Here is a 27,747-nt window from a genome sequence, read left to right as displayed (position 1 = left end):
ACAGGAAGGACATGGATCTGTTGGAGCAAGGGAGGCCACCAAGGTGACCAAAGCACCTCTCCTTTGAGGAAAGGCTGAAAGAATTGGGATTGTTCAAATGGGAAAAAACAAGACTTCCAGGTGACCTAATTGCAGCCTTCCATCAGTTTCTGAAGGGAACCTACAAGAAAGCTGGAGAGGGACTTTTCACAAGGGTATGTAGCAACAGGACAAGGGTGAACGGTCTAACTTTCTCTAAAGGTGTCAAGATCAGTAAAAAATTTGAAGAGGAAAAAAACACAAAAAAAAAACAAGTACAGAAAATCACTAAAGATAAGCAAAACTTTAGTTACCAACTTCAGTTGCATAAATTCTGACTTTATATTAAAACATGAAATTATAAAACAAGTTAAACTAATGTGTGGGGATCTTTATTTCATATAGCTAGCTCAACAAATAATGACTTATTTTTTCACATGAGAATCCATATAATAAGCTGCTTTGGCAACACAGATATTACATTAGAAAATACATTCCAAATAAGTAAATGCAGGTCTTGGACTTTCCTCCGAACTATTTTGAACTATTTATTGTCTTGCATTGTGTGGTAATAAAAAAAAGCCTAAAATAATGAATTTTCTGTATCCTTTACATTATTTCTAGTCAATCAGCATTAGCAATGGAATGAATTCATTTTGGTTTCCTGAAATATGATTTTGTTTACAATTTCTACAACTCATGGACTTGCATACAGCTCAGAAGCTGCCCTCCAAAGCAGAAATGGATTATTACATTTTGGTCTACAAGGTCTATGGGATCATACATTCTTTTTCCTTATACAAGGAGATGGCATTCCTCCCACCCTTTATTTTTGTTGCAAACTACTGATATGTTAAGAACCAAAATTAAAATCTACCCATGTCTGCTCTTAGCAGTTACATCCTCTCCTTTTCTTTGCTCTTCTCTACCAGACAGGTTTCTTTATCAGGTAGGTTTTTTCATTTCACAATAATTTGGGAATTACACTTAATCCAGCTTGCTGTTTTGTTTCCCTTTCATTTCAATACCTGAATAACCTCTTACTTTCACACAGATGGGTATACTGTGTATAGGGATTACTGCTACAAAGAGGTGGCAGACACCAGAGCAGAAAACTCATGGACTAGCAAATCCATCTGAAAACAAGAGGCACAATACATCAATATGGCAAGAGACTGTCATAGCCTGTAGAAGAGAAGAAAATACCAGCTGCTGTCTTCCAAAAGGTAACACGGTGAGTAACATTTCAAGGTTAGCCTGTCTAGATAGTCAGATACTACAGGAAAAAAATGATTGCAATACTCCCAATATTATCCTTACAAGAGTATTCAGAGGATTTAAAAAATTAACAGTATTGCATTGGGTTCTAAAAGCAATATCTGACTCTATCAAATTCCTAAAATTTGGTAAAATGCCTGGGTGTTCAGTCTATACTTGATCTTTAATACAGCACACAGCGCAAACAAATATCCATATAGCAAACCATGGCATAGAAATGAAGTGCTGATTGTGTGCACTTCCACGTCATGCTTACTTCATGCCAAAAACAACCAAGAGAAACAATACCTAGATCAGACTGGATTTTATTTATTTTTAAAATACGTGAATTTTCATGTGAGCAAAAGCAAAGGCCTACACTACAATTATAAAGAAGTTAACATTTATCTGACAACTCCCTGCAGCACTGAACAGAAAAAGATTTTAAGTTGCTCTACTTCTTATTAAAAAAGAAAAGAATTCTGGTCAAGAATGAAAAATAAGACCATGCTATGTACTCTATGTTGGAATTTATACCTTCTGAGCCAGGTGCAAAGGAAAGGCTGTTCTATTCTGATAGCATTTTATTCCCACTTAAAAAGCACAAAAGTGACAACACAAGGTTAAAAACCAAACCAAAATCCAAACAACACACAGGAAAATTGGTCCCTTATGTTTAAAATGTGGATTAAAGCAGAAATGAAACAACAACAACAAAAAACCTCAAAAAAAACCCCCACAGCGCAATAATATTGAATCCTTTAGTCCTTGAAAATAGGTAGAAAAGTTTTGATAATGTAAAATCACCTTGAAAACTGAACTTGAAAGCACTAAAAAAGCCCCCAGATCAATCACATTCTCTGTAATATGCTTGCCTCCATTTGCTGAATGAATTTCATATTTCATCAGTTTACATTATTTTCCAAACAACTACACTGCTTAATTGCATGTTATTCATATTCTAAGCAGAAAATAGTAAAACAGTAACCTTGATGACACCTTAGCTTTCTGTGCTTAGTCTGAAACTTTATTACATTTCAATGTATATATCTGTAGAAATTACAACACTTTAAGGTTGTTCCTTCAAGTACTGCCAAAGTATTTGTATCTTCTACATATCTAATGTTATTCCATTTCTGAAACTGTTTTAGGTTAATGATACACACATAGCAGCAAAGCACAGGGCACTGCTCAGGGGTTAACTGGTCTCTGAGGGGAGAGGCAGCCTTAGTTACAGTCAAGTCTTGCAACTCAGCCAATGGTCACCATCCCCACCAAACCGTGCAGTCCCTCTGAGCCTCCTTTTCTCAAGGTTAAACAACCCCAGCTCCCTCCATCACTCCTCATAAGACTTGTGCTCCAGATCCTTCCCCAGCTCTGTTGCCCATTTCTATATACATTCCAGTGCCTCAGGATCTCTTTTTTGTAGTGAGAGGTCCAAAACTGAACACAGCATTTGAGGTGTGGCCTCACCACCACCCCTCCAGTTTTCCCCCTGAGTAACCTCACAACAATCTCAATGGGATTACCAAGGCTTTAGGGGTCATCAGGGTCCTGTCACAGGTCCAGTGCTAGGGAAGCACATCGCATACAAACAGAAGGATTCTACACAGTTCAGACTACGTGTAACATCCTCGCAGCAATAAAACAGCTGAGTTACAGAGCTGCATGCTTTTAAGTGCTCCACATTATGCTCTTTGCCTCTTTAAGGGATTTTACACATATAAAATAGTTTTAAAATTCTTGAAGTCCTAAAAACATCAGCCTCCATTTTCATACAACAACTCTGGACCATAACATAACATATAATATAACACATAACATAACATATAACGTAACATAACAATTTTTCTTTGTACCTTTAAAATATCTATCTATAAAAATAAAGTAAGGACTATATTACAATTTTGTTTAATAACTTAACATCAGACTCAGCTCTTCCCTGTCCCTTATACACATTTCAGATGTTTCTAACTTAAAAAACACATCTTTCCAATATTTGAGCTTCAGTGTTAGTGACAGGTGTATCCACCAAAAAAGCCCAAAGCCCAAGTTAGTTATCTCCAAAGTCTTATCTAAGCCACATGAGTTCTGCCAGTTGTCTTCTCCTCAGGAATTAAAAAAAAAAAGAAAACAGAAATAAGAGTTGCAGTCTTAAATCAACCAAAACAAATTTACATAATATTTAATGATGAAAAAACATTGCTGTAACAGTTCTCTGCGTATGACTTATGGTTTTATGTTTTTTGGCTCAAGTTATTTCTCTTAGCTATATTGGAATGCCTCTGTTAGCACTAGCAGGGATTACACAGATGAAACAAAGACCAAATTTGGCTACTGATGCTAGCTACTTCGCATCGAGTATCACAGAGACTAACTAATCTTCAAATAAATTACTACATTTATTCCTTTCCTAAACCATGATGACAAAATTTGACAAGCCCTTTTTTGTCAATGAATGGGTCTAAAGAAGTATCTGACAAAACACACTGCAAGAAAGAGAGCTAACCAGGAGCTCGTGACACAAGATGTCTCTGTAGAACACAGTGAGGGTGTTTCAGGACAGGCTTTGTTCACAAAGCCCTGAGGGCAAACTAAGTTTTTTGTTGCCAGCCTAAGAGATTTGATACTGTATTTCCAGAACTGATGTGAAATAGGATGACCTCACCTGCAGGCTTCCTTAGTTCAGAAACCCACCTATCTCTGGAGTGCTCAGGAGCTCACCCAGCTGCACTGAACCTCGCACTGCCACACCCAGTGTGGAAATTGATCAGTAGCCCCTGTTTCTTCAACCAGTTAGGTAACTGGATACTGAGTGAACTGAAAGTGAAGTCACCTGAGAGACAAGACAATGAAACACACCATTCCTGGGTGATAACCAACAAACAATGAATTCTCTTCATGTGGACACTCAGAAGGGAGAAAAGCAAGCATTCTTACCTTAAAATTGCCTCAAAATTGGTAGTTTCTATCTCCAGAGAGATGAAAACTGACCCCCAGCTCCCTTCAGGCAAAGGAGGGAACTGAATCTGAATCTACACACGCTCTCATTGCCATGTTAATGTCTGAGAAAAAAATGCTAAGGAAAAAAAGACAAAAAAATCCTACCACTGCATCTCCTCTAGATAACAGATGTTACAATACTATTCCAGGGTCACCACCGAGGAAAGCTGTCAACATCTCCCCGCAGCTTGGCTTCTTAAGAAGGATGCCGTAGAGGAATCACATGCTGAATAGCCTTGAGCAGCATTTTTTGCAGCTACTTTGCATGCAGGCTCATTCCCTGCTCTTTAAGTCATGTAGGTCCCAAGTAAGAATATGATCAAGACATTTAACCCTGAGGGTGAGACAGGCTTCTGGATCACTTTGAACTTACCTTAAACACTAAGTGTTGAACAGCCCAGCACTTTGAACATTCAGACCTCTTTTGAGATCAAGCCTTAAGTCAAACAAATCAAAGGACAAACTCACTAATTCCAAAGGTGAATTTCACAGAATGATGATCATGGGTTTCTATGGCATTACAAGAGCCAAGACACCACCCTAGGGTTCCCAGCTGGTTAAAACCCAAGCAAGGTTTCAAAGCAGACTTTTGTGCCCTGAAGTCCCACATCCTACTTGAGAAGTAATTGAAATACTCTATGTATTGTCTCTGCTTATCTCCTTAGATTTTGGGGGCATTAAAAAAAAACAACAAAAACAACTAACTATTCTACAGAGCAGCCCATGTGCTCTCTATATTATTCCAGGAGCATTACCAGGAATGGTATCACAGTAATTCCTGTATCCTTCTGTAATATGTTACTACAGCAAATTTTATAGAGCTTGAGTGCAAAATAAAATAAGGAAAGAGAGAAAAAACAATTTAGACAGACAGTTCCATGGAAATTTGAGACCTGATATGCCAAAAAAAAAATTCTGATGGTTTAATTCTGATCATTTAACTCAGTCAGAAACAGGGATTGAGTCGGGGTGAGGGAAAAAGCAAGACAGACCCACTACTTTTTCCATGAAAGCATCATTTTGCAACACTTTTCCTTTCCTTAGTAGCTATGAACACAGTTTTCCAAGGCATGCTTTCAAACCACTAGCAGGTTTCCAACTGAAGTGATCCGCAGAATAAATAAATAGACTCCACAACCTGGGGTAGTTATGAAGTGGGTATGTATGTCAGTGCCCGACACAAGTGAGATAGCCCTCCAAAACTTGTGCCCCGAGCCTCAGTCTGACCCACACCTTTATTCCCAAAGGTGTTCCATATGCAGTACATTGCACAACTTTTTCATGCACATTCAACCCCTAGCCCCGCCTGTCCTCGCCTCTCATGCTAAATAGGTCCACGCCCTTCTGGGCATGTGTGGTTTGCTGTGGTGGTCGTACGGGGGTCTCTCGGTGGTCCTGAGGCTGAAGATTGTGGTCTTCCTCATGACTGAACTTTTGAACTTTTCCTCTCTGCGCATGCGCTTTCGGTCCTTTGGTGCTTATCTGAGTACGTCTGTCAGTCTTGATAGGCTCGGAGACAGAGGAGCTTCTTTATCTGGGTTCTTTGCCTCCTCTGGTATTGTTCTTTATGCAAGAAGCTTCAGAAATTTGCATTTTCTTATGCCCTTCGTACCAGGCAGAGGTTTCTTAAGTAAAAGGTTAAAATTCAATACATAACTCTACAAGCTAAAATATAAATGCTTAATTCATTTTGTTTACTTAAGCAAACTCCAAAAACCTCCATTTCACAACAACAATCTAAAAATACCCAAAACCAGGAAATTTAACAGACAGCAAATCTTTCTGAATATTGCACTGAATCATCTTTATTTTTTCATTGACAAATTCCATCCTGTTAATAGGTGTTAATCATAACTTCATCAGTATGCAGAGTGTCTTCTATTGTGTGGATGTTCATTACAGGTAATTTGGCAGCTGTTTTAATGTGTTATCTGTTTCAGCAATGTAGAATATATAATGGCAACTTTACTTTCTGAATTTTTATTTAGTCACGAATCTCTTTTTCCCTACAAATATTAATTTTAGGTGAAAGTAAGACATGATGCTCCAGTATTAGTGGGAAAGACAAAAAGCCTGGTGTGTTTTACAGGTAAGTAGGATGATGTGTTCCATGTCACCTGACCAAAAGTCAGTCTTGAGGACTGAAATGAAAGGATTGCAAAGGTGTAGTAACAGCCCCTGAAAACCACAACCCTGTAGTTCATTTAATGTTTACTGTATGCGATAAAACTACAAGGAAACTAAAAGGAGAAACAAGACCACTGCAATAGCTAGTGCATTTTTTAAACTAGTATTTTTTCTTTGCAAATGGACTAGTTATCGGAACACCGAGGATGACAAAGAAACTGAGGCAAGCACACACAAAATGGGTGGCTTTCCCTGAATGCTTACCAATTTGAAGAATTTTCAGTGTATTTAAATATGCTCTAATTGAAACAGGCTGTATTTTAGTCTATGATAAAACCAAAAGAATTTGTCATTTTCTTATTGGCTTATATTAAATTCCTTAAAGAAGAAATGGAACCATAATTCATTTAAGTCTGAAAGGATATTTGCCTTTCCAACTGTGTGATTGTCATAGACTCTCAGAACAGTCGGGTTGGAATGGACCTTAAAGATCATCCCGTTCCAACCCCAGTGCCATAAGCAGGGATGCCTCCCACTTGACCAGGTTGCCCTAAGCCTCATCCGCAGTCTGGCCTTAAACATCTCCAGTATGGGGGAGTCCACAACATCTCTGGGCAACCTGTTAGAGGGTCTCACCACCCTCACAGGGAAAAGCCTAATGTCTAACATAAATCCACCCTTCTCCAGTTTGGGGCCACTCCCCCTTGGTGTGTCACTACATACCCTTGTGAAAAGTCCCTCTCCAGCATTCTTGTAGGCCCTCTCTAGGTACTGGACAGTGCCATAATGTCTCTCTGAAGCCTTCTCTTCACCAGGCTTAACAGCTCAAACTTTCTCATCCTGTCACTGTAGGAGAGGTCCCAGCCTTCTAATCAAATTAGTGGCCTCCTCTAGTCTCATTCTGACAGGTCAACATCTTTTTTGTGCAATACAGTATTAATTTTGTATAAGCTCTGTACATGAGCAGGATATTGAGTGGCAGACTAGGCCAATTTTGGGGTAAAAAGTAAACTAACTGAAAGTAGCTTGCTTTTTCAGCACTTCAAAAGAAATTATTAAAATAAGCATGACGTGCTGAAGGTCTCACTTACAAATGTTATTATGTTCTTGAGAAAAGGAGCACAGGTTTTCAAATCTGTATGTCCTAAAGCAGCCTCTGATTCCCTTACATTTTGCAGGTTTTTTCCCTGACAAAGTCAAACTTATTTAGAAGAGATATTTAATGAAACAGCCGCTTACTACAACAGAAAGATGCATGTCTTGCTTCCGTACATTTCTCTTCAAAAGCATTACTGCTTTCCTCGAGTTGTAGAGCAGATTTAAAGAGAACAATAGTCTCTAAAAATAAACATAATATATAACAGTTTTTCAGGCAATGTCAAATGCAATAGGAAAAGAGTGATGAGACTTCTCCAACATGTGTTTTAATGAATGGGTTTTTTTCTCTCTTGTGTCAGTGCAAGTATCATTTATTTTTAAAGCAATCAGTCACAGTTTTCTGCTAGAATGATGGCCTCTTGACTGATTTTGTCCAAGTGCAGACAATAAAGAATAATAACATTGCCAAACTAGGAGACAGTAATGAACAAAATTTGAAGTCAACTAAAATGAAGTACTGTATGAACTAGAATATGGGCTATAAGTCTTCAGACTATCACTAACTTAAGCCAACCACTAACTGACAAGGATTAGGAAGAAAATTTTCCCTGTGAGCATGACATTCCACAACCATCCATCACAGGAACCAAAAAGCATAAAAATAATATTTTCTAACACCTCTTACTAGACAGGGCTGGAAAGGAGCCGATGCCAATGAGACAAATAAAAAAAAAAAAATTTCCCAACACAGAAATTCATATTTTTAAATATACTGTGATTATTCACTGTAAATAAAGTGAAAAGGGCAAAAAGTTACAAATAAAAGCTAATAATTGCAAACAAAAGATAAGCCATATTTATTAAAAAGTTTATGTAGTAAAATTAAGTAGAAGTAATTTTTACCCAGTTCCTAATACTGCCCATATTTTTCAAGTGACCTTATGAAAAGTGGGAAACTTCCCCTGGGAGACCTCTGCTTCAGAGGACTTCTAAGACACAGCACATTACTAAACTATATGAAAAAGCTCATTCAGCTCTCGATATGATCCCCCATTATCACATGCCTTTTTACAATTCCCTGATAACTACATGTATAATTGATTGCCATATCATAGAAGGTGTTGGAAATCAGCTGCTTTTGCAGGAAGACTGATTCATGGCTCTTAACTGCTCAGCACCTGGTCTAAGGAAAGTGATAAAACTATGGAATTGTGCCCCCAAATAAGTATAATAAAAGCCCCCATACTGATAAAATGTACTTTAAGAGATCACTCAAAGATATCCAACAAAGTCTGAAGCAACAACAAATCTTTCAGGTGCACGTGAGAAATTCCCATGCACTGCTTTATTACAATTTCAAGTAGCATCTTAACCATAAATATTTCACCATCTGGAAAGAAAACCTCATCATATACATGCTCCTTCTACATCAGTTATGACATCATCACAAGCTCACAGGCCACTTGAATGAGGACAGTCCCCAACCTATGGAATTTGACTCGGGAGAGGGAGGCAGTTGGGTGACAACAGGACAGTGGTTGTTTCACAGACTTGAAATTTCTTCCCCTTTTCTGCTAAGAGAAAAATTCCAAGACAGACCAAAAAAAAGTCAAATTAGGACCTTCTGGTTCTTAGGCGCTTTGCCTTGAAAAATATGAGCATAGTAACCTGTCAGAGCTGCTGAAAGCTGATGCAATGCAGCTAGACTTCTCATGCTTGCTCCCACTTACTATTGTTCCACAGAAAGACACGTCAAGTAAATTTACTGGCAAAGTTCAAATGATAATTTTTTCCCCCATATCTACTTGTCTGCTTAGAAGGAAAAGGAAAATGAAGGAAACAGTCCTCCACAGCAGAAATAGTTCAGATTGATTGCTTGGGTAACCTTGAAAATTTAATGTAAGACTGAAAAATATTTCAGTGTGTCACTAATCTGGATGAAAAACCTAAGTTTTCTTCCAGACTCATTTCTGCACTTTCCTCTAAAGGAGGAACAGTAGAAGAATAACACCATACATGTGGAGATGAAAGATAAACACAACTATCTTATCCTACGAGAAAAAAAAGCTTGTATACAGTCAGCTCTGTGCAACATCTACCAGAGAGGAAAAAGCCTTCAAGAAACCATTGTAAGGTAAAGCTCAGCAGTAACATCAGTCACACAATAATCATTGGTCATCTGGTTCTTATGTGACACTCTCCTCTGCAATTAAGAACTGCTTTCCAGAGGAAGACTTCTTAGATGCATTTTAAAAATAAAGGAAGCTAATCACGCAAAGATGAAATAACAAGCCAGAAATCACAAACAGAGGGACTCAAGAGTTGTGAAGTCAGTCTCAGTCATCAGGGAACACGACAATATTTGGTCATCCACACTATTTCCCAGCAAGAAATGGATTTCATATTTGGAAAAAAAGGAAGCTATCTTATGATAGCTTAGCTTCTCAGAAAGAATATTGCTTATTCTCATTTCAGACATTTAAACAAATGGGAGTATCTACAATTATCAAAGTATCTACATGTCAATTTTTAATCAGACTGCAATGTAGTTATACTTTCCTAACACAGTATTCTACTATTAATTTTTATGCAAAATAACCATGGCAAGGTTGATCCTGTAAAATCTATTTGAATTATCCACTACATAATTGTCTGCTGACACATTTCCTCACCTTTACAATAGCCTTGGCTACTCCTCTGAGAATGAACACAATATGAACACATCAACTGGCTTGTTTCCACCTGTAGACTATCTACAGGTAGACCACAATATGAAAGACTTTGGTGGCTCTTTTTTTAGAGATACTAAAAAAGAGATACTTTTACTACTATAAAAGTAACTGCTTCAATCTCTTTGAAACTCTTAAATCATCCTTGCTTACAGTTCAAATCAAATTCATAAACCAAGAGTACACTTAAATTTTGTTTGAAAAATCACAACCCTGAAACCACTTGAAAGAAAGGCTGCTGTTCGGATACAAAGATATCTCCCCCCATGCATGAATAACACGCATGAATTATATTTAAAATTTATTAATGTAACCATATGGTAACTACTGTTCTTGGTTTTATTAAAAAGATGCACCCCTTATGCATTATTAATTCTAATATATTCTTTTGCTTTCTCTCTCAAACTGAAAGGTTTTGGGTTCACACTCTTTATTCCATTTGCTTATGATGTGCTAAATAAATTGTCACTTAACTATGTCAGGGTGAAAACACTGTGTGCAGGACTGTCTGCAACCATTAGCTCAAAATTATTTTTTTAAGACTTCATAAATCTGGCTTTACTGAGTAAATGCCTTTCAAAAACAGTTATACCATTAGAGTAATGATACTTGATCTTATTTTCAAACCTATATGAGCTGATACTTTTGTAAGCTATTATTAGGTTAACTATCATACTAACAGATTTCTTTTATCCAAAACAAAGCCTCAAAGTAATCAGAGGTTCAAACTTCTCCCTCAGCCACTGCTTTGAAATACCACTTGCAGGGATGAGAAAAGGGTTTGGGATCATTGCCTTCCAAGCCTTAGCCTCCTAACAGATTTTCTTCAGATGGTTATGATGTTGCCCAGAGTTTGGTAGTAGACATCATTGCTAGGGTACTTCATTGTGCTCACTGGTGTTCAGAAACATATTTTGAAAACAGCAGGGAGAATGAGGATTTGAGAGGTTGCTTGGAGCACAAAAGAGAACATGAAAGAAGGTATAAAGGTTGATACTGGAAACAAGTCAGAAGAAACTGACTAACAGATGGCATCCCAGAAAAGACGGACTCTCTCTATGGCAAAATTGTCTCAGTCCAGATGGTGACTGACAGCACTGATTACAAAACTCAGCTCCCATTGAAGGCAACAGAAGCTTTACTCTGGCAATGGGGATTATGCCAATGAAGTTTATTTTTTTTTCAAAACCCTGTTGATCTTTATTAAATACTCTACAAGAACTTGTATAGATGTTAAATTCAAGCCCTAACACCTGATCAACAGTATAATTGACTGTATTATATTGCAACGTGTATGTAAAAGCTGGGACTACATAGCAGGCATGTACTTAAGAAAGACAGAAATTAAACCAATTTCTACATCATATATAAAAGTGCAATCTAGAAGCAGATTTTAGCAAGTAAGTATGCAATGGTTCTGGACTTGTGCAAAGCACTTCACACTGTCCTGCATGAAATTCTTGTCTCTAAACTGGAGATATATGGATTTTATGGCTAGACCACTCAGTGGATAAAGAATTGCATGGATGAATGGACAGAAAGTTGTGGTCAAGTGTTCACTGTTCAAACAGAGAATAGTGACAAGCAGCATTTCTCAGGGGTCAGTATCAAGACAAAGTGCCATTTAACATCTTTGTAGGCAACATGGACAATGGGATTGAGCACACTCTCAGCAAGCTTCCCAACACCACCAACCTGAGTGGTGTATCCAGAGGGACCCTGAAAGCAACTCCAAGTACAAATACAGGTTGGGCAGAGAATCAGTTGATATTAGCCCAGAGGAGAAGGATTTGGAAATATTGGTTGACCAGAAGCTTATCATGAGCCAGAAATATGCACCTATTGTGCAGAATGCCAACCAAATTCTGGGCTACATCACTTTCATATCTGTCTGTACTCATGAGTTCAGGTTATAGGGTAATGAATGTACAGCTGTGTAGATATTCCTCAGAGTTGTCTAAGTATTTTAAGGTCATAATCTCCTCTTTGCATGCAATATATATATTTAAGAAAATATTTCCCTTAAATATTAAACAAAAAAAAACAGAAATCAAAACCTACAACCCCTCCAAGATCTTTCACACATATTGAACAATACCAAGATCTCAGACTGAAGATGTTCCTTATGACGCTTTACCATATTCAACATGCCCACGTTCAACACTTCAACCTGAGGAGGAAAAATTTAACATTATTTCAAATAGAGAAAAAGCTGCATAAAAATTAAAAGCAAATGAACTACGCAGAACACTCCCGGATCCTGCTGTAAGCAAGCAACAGAGGATGGAGTGCCCCTGTAAGTACCTATTAAATTTTCGAATCTTGAAATTGTGTCTTTAGTCTCCCTCAAATATTAACTCATACAGCAAGACATGCACTTATAATAGGAAAATGCATATTATTACAGTTATACTTAATCTAGGGTGTGCACTTTCTCAGTGTGCCATACCTCAAATTCACTCTGGAGCAGCAACATTGAACCTGTCTGGCAATACTACTCTTTATGGCTTACCAGAACATTCTCTGTCATCAAGAAACTCATTCAAAATCATCTGTTCCACAGCTTGACTTCTCATCAGCAACTACTATGCACAACTTTAACTTACATGTTATTAGTTTAAGAATGACTTTTGTAAGTTATAGAAACAGGTCAATCCAGCTAATGATCTGCTTCTGACAGCAAACAACAGCAAATCCTACAGAAAGATATAAATACATGGCAAACAAACAACTTCACTTTCCTAAAATACCTTTCTAGACTCCAGCAACTGCTGGTTCAAGGACAGTGCAAGCCAGAGGCACCGTCTTTATCCCTCATGTATTTTTCCCCCATGAATGCATTCAATTGTTTCTTGAAGCCATATAAGCTTTTAATATCCACAAACCCTGGTTCAGAAAGCTCCATATCTTAATAATCTATCATACACAAACCTGCACCTGCCATTTGTTTTGATACCAGTACAGTATTCAATCTGATGCTATTATTTCTGTTGAAAGAAAGAGTCAATAAAGTGATGCCTGCATATCTTTTCTATGTTACTCTTTTCTAAGGTACCTCTATCATATTCTCAGACCTCTCATCAGTCAGACAACAATGAAGCCTTTACTTAATTTGGTCTCCCTTAATAGGCTATCTTTTCTATCCCATCTGTGATGACTATGATTGAACAAGAATTGTACAATATTTGAGAGTACACAACTAATTTAGGCAGTAGTCATAACAATGTTATTCTCTTTGAAATGAAAGCTAACATTTTCATAAAACTAATATAAGCATCAAGAGCTCCTTCCTGAGTAGCAATTACTGTGTCAAAAGTTATTGCTGCATATGTAAACCTAGGATTATTTATTTCCCCATAAACATTATTTTATAATTTATTCACATTTTTATTTAGAGGGCTAGACAAAGAAAGAAAATTATATGGAGAGATTCTGAAATACAGCGGCAAAATTCTGCCTATATTCTACTCCAAACTTCCCACTTCCTTATTTTCTCTCTTATTCCATTACATAAACTCTCTTCAGTGTAATGTATAGTCCAAACACTGGCCATTCAATGCACAGGTCATTGTCTTATGCCTCTGTTTCCTAGACATGGAACATCTCAATTTTCAAACACCTGAGAATTACCTCAGCCCAATAACAATCCTGAACCACAAAAAGGTTTTTACTTTGCTTCCTGTGATTCTTCAGAAGCAATTGGAATGAATCTTTTTGGTCTTGTTTACATTTTGTTTTGCCTTTAAGTGGCTCAATGTTCAAAATCTCTGCTCATCTCCAGCAGCTCAGTCACTGCCAAATCACTGTTCTCCTAAACAAAGTAGGAGTTGTCATTTTAGGAACTGATTGTACCCCTCTTTAAATAGATAATAGGCCACTAAACTGTTTGTAAACATTGCTCAGGAGAAGTGTATTGTCTGTTTATTTTAAGCAAATTTCTACAAGTTTGGTATAGGTGCAATTTCAGGCAACGATTGCAACCAGTTTTTAGCTGCTCTTCCAGAAGACCTATTTAACAAAAAACGACAGCCACAGCCTAAAGTCACTTGCAAAACTTCATGGGCAAGTCAAGCTTCCCAGGCACTGCCAAACCTGTGAAGTCCAATATCACTGAAGACTGGTCAATACCAGTTTTACTGACAGGATTGTGTCACTAAAATTTTGTTATATAGAGCTGATTTTTGTTTGGTTTTTAAATTTACAGCATAAGCATCTTGGAATCTAGCAGAGCAACTACAGTGCAGTTTTGAACAGAAAAGTAGATTAGATTAAAACATAGACATATTTAGGATGAGAAAAAACACATCCCCACATTTTGAAAAATATATAATAAGCCCTCATTCCAACTCAATTATCAAGCAGAACACAGCAAGTAACACTTCACACTTCCAAAAAGAAAAAGAAACATTGCAATAATTAAGGATGTGAATTTTACAAGAAAAAATTAAACGCATTGCTTTTACAAATGAGGTTTTGGGAGATAACCACTATCAGAAGGGGTGACTGCAGTGATGCCTAACATGCCATAAGCAGCATCCACACCTCACTATGCCTTCCCTTTATATCAAAAACATCTAAGCGCCCTGTATTCTCAGAGCACTTGCACAAAAACGTGACCCCATGTACAACCAAGGAATACAAGCTAGAATCTCCTCTCAAGAAGGAGAGTTAGGTTGCTCCATGTAAATGCAAAGCATGCTTTATTCACATGTTTCCAATTCAGTGTAACATTAAAAGCCCACGGGTCATGTTTGTACAATGCAATTAACATAAAACTATGAGCTTACTGCTATCAAAATAAAATTTTCCTTGCTAGCATTATTTCAATAATTGACCTAGCCCAGGGTCGTTTTAAAACAGTGTAAATGCATCATTAATCCAGGGTATTCCAAAGCAGCTTTACTAATATGCTGTAATAAATTAAAAGAGAGAAGCAAGGTTGCAGTCAGTGTGCATTTTAAAAAATAATAATATCATATCAAAATATGCCAGACATGCAGATTAGAACACGAAAAAGAAGGCATAGGAAACACAACAGCAACACAACTTCAAAATTCAAGAAATATATTTGACGGGATGTATTTTCCTTATTATTTTCCTTGGTGTATATTTTCATTACTTACGTATTTCCTTCCTGTCGCTTCCATTCTAACATTCTGGCATCTTCTCCACTTTTATTAAAAGATAGTAGCTGGTCTCTCGAACAACCAGATCAGTAAATTGGAGATCAATCTGTGATATGAAGAAGGTTACTAAATGGAAGTGAAGGTCAGTTTGATTTTTGATCACACATACCAGGAGACCAGGACATTAGCAAACTGTGTTTTAAGGACGGCAGCCTTGGGCAAGTTATTTTTGAACAATCTTGTCTATGGTTTCTTAAATAAACATACACATAAACAACAAAATAAACAACAAAAAAATTTGTGAGTCCACTGTCTAAAGAGTAGACATAACTAACAGGAAAGACTGGAAACAATCAAGGACATAAATGAAATGAGCCAACATCATTATTTACTACAGATTTCAAGTCTTCTTAAGTAGAGGAGGAAAAAACATTCAGTAGATTGTTGGAAGTTGTGGCTGTTCAAAAACGGAACATAAAGTCAGCCCACATGCAATCTGCTTTTAAAGAGGGATGAGAGACAAAAACAAAAACCACCAAATTTATTAAAACATCCCAACTTCAAAATGCCAGAGACACTGTAGATTGTGCCCAATTTATCCTCATTAACATATGCTTCTCCATGTATTTGCATAGTGTTTTTCACAAAATTGTTCCATTCCTCTCAAGACTGTTGGCATGTTACACTAAGAAAAATATATACCCTCTCCCTTTAGGAAGCAAAGATGGTCTCTTCACCTTCTGCCCATAAACAAACATGCACGAGTGCACATATACATGCAAGTAAAAGGAAAAACTCAAAACCCACATTAGCAACTATCTCTGAGGAATCTATTCTACTAGCAATTTCTTTAAAATGCATTGAAGAAGAGTTTCAAGTTTCACTGAATTTTAGTTTTAAACTTAATTCAGAAAGACTTTACTCTTATAAACCACAGAACAAACATTTCTACAACACAAGGAAGTGGCAAGTTTTTCTAAAATCTATGTCTTTGAAGGGGTTATGAAGTGCACAGTCCTGGTCCTGTTCTCTGTCATGGTCAATAGCCAAGCCCCACGCAGCCACTCACTCCTCCACCAGTGGGATCAGGTAGAGACTTGGAAGGACAAAAAATAGAGAACTCATAGGTTAAGTTAAAGACAGTTCACAGAGAACAAAAAAGTCATGCACACAAGCAAAGCAAAACAAGGAATAAATTCACTGTTTCCCATGGGCAGGCAGGTACTCAGCCATCTCCAGGAGAGGAGGGCCCCATCAAATTTAAAGATTACCTGGAAAGACAAATACCATCACTCCAATGTTGCTCCTCTTTCTCTTTCTTCCCTCCACTTCACATACTGAGCATGATGCCATATGGTCTGGAATATCCCTGTGGTCAGTTTGGGTCACCTGTCCTGGCTGTGTCTCCTCCCAAGCTCCCATGAACCTCCACCTTCCTCACCAGCATGGCAGAATGAAAAGCAGAAAAGGCCTTGGCTCTGTGCAAGCCCTGCTCAGCAATAACTAAAACATCTCCACATTATCAACCCTGTGTTCAGCACAAATCCAAAACACAGCCCCATACCAGAAACCACAAAGAAAATTACCCTAAATTGTCTCAGCTGAAACCAGCAGAATCTCCTGTGTTCATTTGTCATTCACATCCATTCCAGATGCAGAAGCAGGTTGCTGCTTAGCATGATGCCATATCCATTTCCTTGTTCTCAATATAAAATGCATTTTTTCTTCATTGCTTCTGAAGGAGACATCTGTTGTGAGTCTTGAGCATCTGAAGAAAAATGTCTCTCACATGTTCATATTGAAGTTGCTTCAAAGAAAACACCTTTATCTTCAGCAACTGCACTATTGTGGGGTCTACATATGCACTACAGCACTTAGGATTTTGCTGAGAAGTCACCTCAGTTTTACACAAAGTAAGTCTCACATTAATAACAACACTCTCTCAAATGGTTTCTCTCAACACTTTGTGTAAGAATGATTTAAACAACATCTCGGCATCTTTACTGCTCTTGGTGCACGCTCTCCTCAGGGAGCAAGAAGACAGGGAAGACGGGAGAAGACTGCAGAAGATAATGGAACCTTCGTTCTAGTCAAATTCGTTTCCCATCCCTCTGCAGCTTTGCTGCTTTCCCTGATGGAATTCTGGAAGTTTCCTGTCCTCTTCTGAAGCACTTCCTGCTCACATGGCACATCTGTCTACATTGCTAAAAATGGCAGATTGCAAAATCCATTAGTATAAGTGGTTGGTGGAGATGAACATCACTTTCATGTTAAGAAAGCACAGGTTATATGTATGTTCTGGCTGCACTTACATTGGGCTTGTATTTCTGAAATGGTTTACTTTAGGGAAAATAGAGATATAAAACCACACTCTTCTCAATATTATCCAAGCAGTATCATTCAAAATAAAATATGACCTTCATGGAGAAGCACTCTATGTGCTTGGAGAAACTTCTACTGGTTCACCATTACTGGAAATTCTGTCAAGGATGCCCAAGGATGCTGGAAAATATTTAATCTGATGTGAAACACAGGTTACATATATTAAAGGAATATTTCACTGCGAGACTTTTATATGTAATTTTTTTCCCCACTAATTTTTAGATCCATCACAAGTAATTTTTATTCTTATCTGTGTTATGTCTTTAATGATTCTGTAACTTTAGAGGAGAATTTGTTGCTCAATGTCGTAAAAGTTCTGAATTTACATTTTTATAATGGTGTTAGAATAGTAACATTTGATCAGCAATTTGAATGGCACTTTAGTTTATATCGAGCAATTTTGTAAAAACGGCATCCATTCAAGTCTGTCATTCATTTTTACCCATAACAAATGCAACTCAAAATGCAGTCATCAGAGTCTGAGAAAAATATAAATATACTGCTTGTTGAATGGCATTAAGTGTCTTTTAAGTGCATTCTCCATGCTAATGTGAAACTACTGCTCTATAGTAAAAGCAATCTAAAAATTTACACAAGTTAGTCCAATACAGTAATTTAACCAGGAACTAAGTGACATATCAAAACCAGCACATAATCCAAAATGTGGAGGGTTTCCCCCCAAGAAAAAGCAAATAAAAAAGAGAAAAAGCAGCAAGAGATGGAAGCGTGCTGCTATGTTGAAAATTAAAGCTGAAAAACCACATTAGGTATTGTGCTCTCATATTAAAAAAAAACATATTAAAAAGTCAATTACTGCATTAAACCATGTATTAATTCTGTTCAAGACAGTTGATTCAAAACTGGGGAACCACTGAAGGATGGGGTTTCAGCATTAGATTTGGTGCAATTTATAGTCTCTCCTCAAGTTATCTAGTTATCTCTGGCTAACTACTGCTGCATCTGTGCAGGCTTTGCCAGGGACAAGCGAAGTTTTGCCAAGGGTGAAGTTAATCTGCACAGAGGGTATTTCAGTTGCCAATATCTGCTGGAGCTATCTCTTGTGGGTGCGAACACTACAAACCTCTCCAGTTCATGTGCACTGTTTGACCTTGCTCCCTTGGACACAATCAAAATGTTTCAGCACAGTTACACGAAGTTCACCCAAAAGTTACATTACAACCCCAAATTTTAGCCCAGGGACTGGATGACAAAAAAAAAAAGACAAACTCCCTGTGACAGAAAATTGTTTTATCTAATGCAAAATTGGGAGATTTTAATCACAGCGAGGCAAAAACATATGGGATAAAATACTTATCTCATAGTAGAGGAGCCGTTAACACTGCAGGGCCTCTATTTCCCAGGCACTGGCTCTGAACAGAGACACAAGGAGTCCTTCCACCTCCCCATCTTCATCTATAAAGGAACTTGTCATAGACTGCTATGAAATCTTCTTACCTGTCCTAAATATTTGCCTGCCTTCTCCTAGTAATTAAGTGATAGAAAACTATTTATAGAGAGCAAAAATAAGTAAACACGCTAAAATTTTCTAAATAAACTCATCGGTTATTCTAAGTACAAGTATGAAAAATTGTGCTTCTTTAGGCAAATGAGTACCTTAAGTTAGTCTGATAAATCTACACTTACACACTTCAGTGAGCAATCCAATTTCTAAAGCTCTTTGTACTAATACTGGTGTCCTGACAAAATTCTAGTTTAGATAATTACACTGCCAAGCTAAATCTCTTAGCAGTATCGCATGCTGTCATAAACCAATGTGTATCAAAGAAGAAAACTGTTCAATTGCCATTGCTTCTTAAGCACAGAATCAATGGTTTATCACTGATCAATGAAACATTTCAGTCATACAGGCCAGATTTTCTAGTCTACTGTATCAAATTTGCACTGTAAATTTTGCATTAGAAAGAAACAAACACCAACAACTGGCAACACACAGGAAACTGCACTGGATGTGCCAGCTCTCAGGTGAAATAAACATGACAAGTTCCATGGCACTGTACATTCATGGTGAAATTTCTTCAATAGTATCTGCCAAGAGATCTTAAAATGGCAGCACAAGGAAACACTGTCCCTGTGAAACATGAAACATTGAACAGAAGCATGACAGCTGTGCTCCCTGTGGAGTACAAGCATCCAGAAGAGAGTGGGATTTTGTGGCCTACATATTTCTATGTTAGCTGGACATACACTTCATCATTTTTGTTCCTGCAATTCTCTTTGTTATTAATTTGGTGACTAAATAGCTGACTTGGATCACTGGGTGTTTGCATAGACTTGGAGCCATGTCACAGAAAAATGTGTGAAAATCACGGAAATGAAGGTAAAGAATTTGAAAAATAAGCATGAAGTCCTGTTAAATCCCTGCAATAGATTTTCTTCCTCTTCTTTACCTCTTGAGCAAACCATCACAAGCAGGACTCTCCCATGGTGTTTCTTATAAAGAAGAGGGAAAGGATTTCTCTGTTGAAGACGCATTTTGAATAACACTATCTAGACAAGCATATCACACAGTTAAACCCTTCCAAATGTGACAATTGTCAAAATCAGGTCGAAATCAATGAACCATTACAGAGCTTGACGTCAAAAACCCGTTTACATTACATGTTGATTGCAGATGAGATAAAATTAATTTTCCTCACAGCTGCTGGTAGGGGGCTGTATTTTGCATTTGTGCTGGAAACAGTGCTGATAACACAGGGACGTTTTTGTTGTTGCTGAGGAGGGCTTACACAGCATCACTGTCTTTTCTGCTTCTTGTACTGCCCTGACAGTGAGGAGGCTGGGGCTGTACAAGAAGCTGGGAGAAGTTACAGCTGAAAACAACTAACCAATGGGATATGCTATGCCATCAGGCATCAGAGTCACAACAAAACTGAAGGAAGAGGTGACAACAGGAGTGATGGCATCTGTCTTCTCAAGTAACTGTTATGCACAATGGAGCCCAACTTTCCTGGAGAAGGTTGAACATCTGCCTGCCCAGGGGAAATGGTGAATTGATTCTGTGTTTTTTGCTTGCGTGTGGGGCTTTTGCTTTACCTATTAAACTGTCTTTACCTCACCCATGAGTTTTCTCACTTTTACCCTTTGGATTCTCTCCTCCATCCCACTGAGATGGGAGTGGGAGCACAGTGGTGTGGTGTGGTGCTCATTTACCTGCCAAAGTTAAAACATGACACACTGGAATTGTCAGAACAAAGGTTCAGAAGGTTGCCATCTCCTAATGAAACCTGTTCACATTAAAAAAAAAAAAAAAAAAAGAATGGGACTGCTAATTCTTTCAGTCAACACAATTTGGTCTATTGACCATGAGGAACTTGGAACTTTTAAAATACATGCAGAATTTTTAGTTTGGGATTCCTGAGTTACATCGGATTTAACTTGTTGATCTCTGAATTATTTTTTTCCAGACTAATTTAAAGTAGTCAAGATGTCTGTTCCTGGCCCAAATCCATCAAAATAGTCAGTACACACACAGTTTTGCTGGAGTCAATTGCTATAAATGTGTGCATCAGCATATTGCTAAACAAAGACCATAAGTTACCTGTGTGAGCATTAAAAACAAGAGAAAAGCTGAATTGCTCTTTCTTCTGTGTATGAACAGACAACTGCCGACACACACAGCACAGTCTGGCTCCTGACCAGGACGTACCTATAGTACCACTGCAATCCTTCACAGCCAGACACAAGAGAAATTCCCTGCACAGGGAGATGAGGAAGTTTAGGAAAGAACTGAGCATTGCATCCCAGTGAGAGGACAAAATATGGCTTGGGTATCCCCCCTAATAATTGAGCAACTTTGCACCCCACTGCTTCAATACAGCCATGGAATCCCCTCCATCACAGCAGCCTTTCTACAAGTCCAAGAGTCGGCATGCACTGAGGTTTCTTGATCTTATATTTTTATTTGGATTAAGCCAAAATAACTATGCACAATAAATTAGTTGAAATGCATTAAAAATGCTGAGTTAAATAGAAAGAAAATTAAATATTGAAACCAGTCTATTTTATCCTGTAAGATACACTCTATTTAGTAACACTCCTGAAAATTGATAGGTATTAAATTAACCACAGGAGGGCTCCCTCTGGTATACTGAATACAACAGAAGCATACTGTTTTAAGACACAATACTACTTTTGGCAATAAAGTAACAAAGGTTTTAGAACTCAAATTATATTTTTCTCAGTAGGCTCCAATATATACAAGGGAATGAAATTATACATAAACAACTTAGGTAAAATAACTGAATTATGTATGTGTTAATTGTGTGACTTAAAACACCTAAAAGGCAAACTCAGTTTGCCAATGCTCTGCAGTTTAAGGCACTAAACTCTGTTATGCCAGATATAGGAACTCTTGGAGCTGACACAACAGCAAAGCAATCAGCACAACAAATAACAGAACTGTTAATAAATTAAAAAAAAATAAAGAAAATAAAAGAGTATTGAACACAACAGGGCCCAGCTGCGGCTCTGAGGAGAGAAACGATAACTTGCTTGGAACAGCACATGAATAGAAACTGACCAGAGAAAATGAGGTTTCATATTATCAGTATTTTTTATGGTCTGACAGGTACTCTCCCAAAACAGTACAAATAAATGTCAGCAGCAGTCAAGCAGCTACTTTTGTAGACTTAAGCCTATTTGTCACTCTATACTTTATTTACTCGTCTGCTAAAGAGAAAAACTCTCCTGCCTTGTAAGTTTGTGGTGAAAGCAAAGGTAAATAACTGAGACAGTGGAACTAAATACAGAAGTAACTGACAGTGTCCTAACAGTGTAATAATAGAAAATAGGTGCATATTTATGTCCTAACCAAACCATATTTTGTACAAGATTTTGCAGCTGCTGAAATCAACCAAAAAATCAAGGGAAAAAAAGTTGTGGGGGTGGGGGGGGGAGAAAAAAACTTGTGCTCTCAAGATGCTGCTTTTATGCACCGGAAACAGAATTCACCAACCCAAGCTCTGTACTTTGCTGGCATCAATAGTGAGTTGACAGGGTTAACTGTACTGGAAAATTTATGATTATCAAAACCTGTGTGCTAAACAGTAGGAAACACTGCATTCTGGGGTAAATTTAAATTTTCACTTCTTTCACAGACTTCAGAAACTAATGACTGACTGCAAGACAGAATTCAGGCTGAAGTTGCTTTCTGGATTCAGAAGACAAAGTCACTACTTTTGTAGCCACCAGGCTTAGTAAGTTAATTTTGTGCCAGTTTGCCAACTACAATAGAGGCCTAGGATTTCTAAGGGCTAAGTTCTCCTTATCCTAAGGAGTTCATTTAAATCCATACCTCACTATCCCATGAGAAAGGTGTAATCTTGGGGCTAACCAGATGGAAGCACAGGCTTCACAGGACAATGGAAAGAGAGATCCGTGACTATCCCAAGGAACAATGTTCCCTCCTCACAGCACAGCTTTTGTTCTTTGTTCTGGACACCATGCATACACGAAAATAAAAAAAAAAGGCCAACACCATCACCAGTTTCTCCAGTAGAAGTGCCTCAGTCAGGAGGTTAAAGCACCACCCCTCACTACGCCAGCGCATATGTGAAATGAAGCCAGAAATCTACCTTGCCTTACTTTACACATCATAAAGCATTTCACTAATACACCTGTAAGTATTACAGAGCATCTGTGACTAAGAGATGCTGCTGTTCAATTCAATTTTAAGTGAGGAGATTTGACACTAGGAAGCAGGGATATAACGAATGAAAAAAAAATACAAAATGAAGTTGAAATATATTAGGGGTTACTTCACTAGAGTGCTCTCCTTTCAGTCACCACCCACACTGGCCTCCCGTACGAGCTGAAAGAAACATGTGTCACAATATCTACATAGCAGACACTGGAAAACTGCTGAAAGAAATTTGGTACTTTTACATGAAGTTATGCTTCATATACTGACAGTGTATGAACAGACAAGGGTAAAGCCTTACTGTAGCCAAACAAAGTAGCACTAACTTCAGATAGGATGAGAGAACCAGGTTTGGGCCAGGATTACATCCTACTGGTTGCACTAAATTGTTGCTTTTCCTCCATAGAAAACAAAACTGAAATTAAAAGCTTTACCAGCATAACTTAGCATCCAAACATCCTGGTCTTGGAATTTTACAAAAGATCAGACAAGATACTTACATCACATACATAATATCCCAATGACAAAACAAAAACAAATTCCCCCTCCAAAGTTAAACTAACTGTAAAAACTGTAATCAAAACTCAAGGACACCATAATGTTTTTAATGAATTTCTAAAACTTATTTTTTAAAAAGGCAATAGAAATACCCTATTCAATTTCCCTTATTCCCACAGTATAGCAAGGAAGGCAGTCTTAGAAAGATTAAACTAGAAATAAAATATATTTTTTCCCTTGAGTCTACCATTTATGTCAATCTGTATTTTATGGGAATCTTGTTGCATCACATAACTCAGAACCTTTAAATGTACATTTATCCTTGAAATTCCACTTTAAATAATATGATAAACCAGAAGGAAATAACAACAACCCAAATATAAAAATCAAGCCTATCAAGTTCTCAAGTGAAAACATGACAGACAGCTTTAAAAAGTTTATATGAAACGAAGGTTCATAGAGATCAATTATGTTTATAGAATTAATGTAAAGCGATCAAAATCATTAATGTTGTCTGAAATCATAGCTGTATTGTCTTCTCATTTTTCAATTTTTCCTAAAGAAGAGCTTCTCTACTCAAAAACAGAATTTGCAGAACAAAAAAAATTCTTATGTAACTTATAGCAGCACTATTTTCATGAAAAAAAGTCAACTTAGTCTGTCATATAAGAATTTCTAGATAGCAGTAAAGAACACAAGTGCTTCTTCTAGGCACTGGAAATGACACAGTCCCCAGGGGACACTGTTCTACCATTGATAGAAAGAGTCTATTTTTGCGTTGTGGACTGCTTTTGAACTGCTTCTCTGCTTACTGCTGTCAGGATATCAATACCTCCTCCATCAGACTGCCATCCCTCCTTCACTCTGGTGCTATGGCAAGCAGCTGAGGTGGTGGAAGAGGCTGCCAGAGCCCTCATTCACAAGGAAGGCTGGGGATGTTTGTTTCAGCAATGAATGGGAAAGCTTAATTTATAAGTAGTCAAAACATCATTTTACCGTGCCATCTCCTCAAAACCACCTGATGATCTGTAACACGAATTTAATTGTTCTCAAAACAAGATGGCACATTTATAAACACTACTGTCAAGGTCAGAATACCAACTAGACACTCATTTTACCCATGAAGACAAAACCAGTTCAGCCTGTAACTAAATTATTGAAGTCACAGACAGCTCTGTCTCTCTCCCATGGTCAGAACACACCACAACAGTCCAATTGCACATCACTAGCACCATGTGCTCTCGCTACCCACATACCTTTGTAACCTAACACAATCTTAAAATATATAAGAAAAGTCTGCTGCAGTTTCAGTAGGACTGACCTCTAAACTTGTGTTAAGTCACACAAAGTATCAAGAAATTGAATACCTCAAGGGCAAAGAATAACTGTGCTGTTTAAATTCTTGCACCTGCTACTAACTTAATAGGGAAAAAGAAGTTACATTTCTACCAGGATACTATTTCTAATGCAGTCTTTTCTAGTATGAAAGAAACTACTCTCATTTCTAGGGTAGTCGCAAAGAAGTCTAACAATTTTCTTTGTATTTCAGGGAGTTGAACTCAAACTCGTATTTCAATCCCTGTTCCTTGTAAGTATTTTGGCTTATAATATGCACATCAAAAGACATAAGTAACCTAATTACATTACTTGTCTGTACTTCATCCTTCCATCCCCACTGGATAATGACATTGCCAACGTGATTTCAATACCTACCATGATAACAGAATTACATTAGAGTCAGCTGTAAGGTTCAAAGTTTCACTGCTCATTTTTATTGTTTTTCCATTAAACAGTCCCATTACTGCTCAGTTAGGATTCAGACTGGGAGAAAAGGGAAGGGGAAAAAAAGGGGGGAGAAAAAAGGAAGCTAGCAAAAAGACCACTTCAGAAAACTTAGGATGTAAAATTTTTTTGAGGTCTTATTATAAAGCCTCACTAGTCCTTGACATATGCTTAGCTTCTATGTCTTACACCACTTTATCCAGAACCCTTTTTTTTTTTTCTTTTTAGAGAGCACTCTGGAACATTAGAAATTTCATCAAGGCATGTGTGTTCTAAAGAGCCATGCAACACACATGGAAATAATTACTTGCATTGAATACCTTAGCTTTCCTAAGTCACAAAGTAAATTAGAAACTGCAAACTGCAGAGTGCACCTTGTAAACTAATGACAGACACTTATGATCAGGCATAATTTTCTTTCAGCAGAAATTACTTCCAACTAAATTTTAGCACCTGACACCTACTGCATTTTAAAACCCATGGAAACATAAAGTAAGCTTCAAATTAAGAAGCTATCCTTAACTTCCTCCTCTAGTAATATTCAGCATATTTCATTAACCAAAGTTATGACACTTTGGAGGACTAACTTCTGTAATGGATACCCTTATTAACAAAGAATCAAATAGGTTATTGCTCAGTTGAAGCCATTGACCATACATGGGTGATGACCCTTGAAATGAAGGCTACTAATACACGAAAATGATATATGATGCCATCTAATACACTAATGTGAAGGCAATGAAAGTGGTAAACAAGCTAAAAGATTATACAATCCCATAATTTCTTACCAATGATCTATGAAACATTCATGTTATATTTAAATTACACTGACAATTACAAGTGTAGGGGCATTGTACTGTTGAACAGAACAAACACAAGCTTTGGTAAATTACAGCCAGGGTTATAAAGAAGTGCATTACAACAACTCCCTAAAACTAAACTTCACTTAATGCAGGTCATACTGTGATTTATGAGCCATACATAAACCCATCAAGCTGAAGAATAGCTCAAGCAAAAAACAGCTTATGTCAACTGCTCTTATTAATAACAGTGATCGAGAAAACTGCAAACTGAAAATATTTGAAAGTTTTTTGTGACATCAGTCTGACAAGCCGTTAAACACAGCGTCGCCGCATCAGGTCACAATAGTAATATTCAGAAGAGAAAAAAACACTGCCAGTCACTTCTGTCGAATTTCCAACAGAAGAGGAAACAAAAAATCTCGGTGGTAAGGCATCTGTATGGATCCCAAGCAATTTCAGCGGACCTATAGCCACACACCAGTTCGAGAAGTATTGCAGAGAGGCAGGCAAACAAAAAGTTGCAGTAAACCCTCCACGTCTTCTAATGAAAATTAGAGCCCAGCATCACCCTCAGCTCACCAACGCAACACACAAAATCCCACGTCCTTCTAATTTCAGAGGCAGCCTCTGTGTCTGCTCACCCCTCGCCCTTCCCGGGGAAGCCCAGCCCGGCAGACTCAGATGCTCTCACAACTTTCTCTCTCCGGCGCGGCGGTCGGACAAGCACACGTGCTGCCGCTGCCGCTCCGCGCCCTCGGCCGAAGCCGGGCGCCCCGCAGCCCCGCAGGGGGCGAGACCGGGGCCGTGCCCCGAGGGGCGGCTGCCGCCCTGCCCCGGCGCGGGGCTGTGCTCCCGGGCGTCTTCGCACCTACCTGCGGCTCGGCGGCTTCGGGCGGCTTCACCAGGTGCTTCTCCTTGTAAAGAGACCAGAGGCCGATGTCAGGCAGGAAAATCAGAGCCGCGGTGAAGAGCAGCGTCATTTGCAGAAACCTCTTCTGTTTCCTCTTCATGGCCAAAGCCGGGCTGCTCTGCTGGCGGCGGCGGTGTCAGCTCCCCCAGCACCGCGGGTCCAGGTTCTTCCCTGCCCGCAGTCCCTCGGAGGGGGCCGGCGCCGCAGAGAAACTTCGCCCGCCTCACGCCTGCCCACCCGGAGCCCGGGCGGGGCCGCCCCCCGCAGCGGCGGCGGGGCCGAACCTGGCGGCCGCTCCCCCCGCCCCGGCGCGGCGCTGCGCGGCGGCGGTGCCGCTCTTGCGGGAGTTCATGGA

General features: G+C 38.4%; 1 protein-coding gene across 1 annotated transcript in view; it reads right to left on the bottom strand.

The window, feature by feature from the left end:
• Nucleotides 1-27,492, bottom strand: part of GALNTL6 (polypeptide N-acetylgalactosaminyltransferase like 6) — a 433,763-nt gene extending 406,271 nt beyond the window's left edge. The window contains exon 1 of the mRNA XM_053976466.1: nucleotides 27,355-27,492. Within this exon, the coding sequence (XP_053832441.1) occupies nucleotides 27,355-27,492 (138 nt within the window). The remainder of the gene's footprint in view (nucleotides 1-27,354) is intronic.
• Between the last annotated feature and the right edge of the window lie 255 nt (nucleotides 27,493-27,747).

The sequence above is a fragment of the Vidua macroura genome, chromosome 4 (assembly GCF_024509145.1).
Source record: "Vidua macroura isolate BioBank_ID:100142 chromosome 4, ASM2450914v1, whole genome shotgun sequence".
In the NCBI taxonomy this organism is placed as follows: domain Eukaryota; kingdom Metazoa; phylum Chordata; class Aves; order Passeriformes; family Viduidae; genus Vidua; species Vidua macroura.
This window is presented reverse-complemented; position numbering and strand designations above follow the sequence as displayed.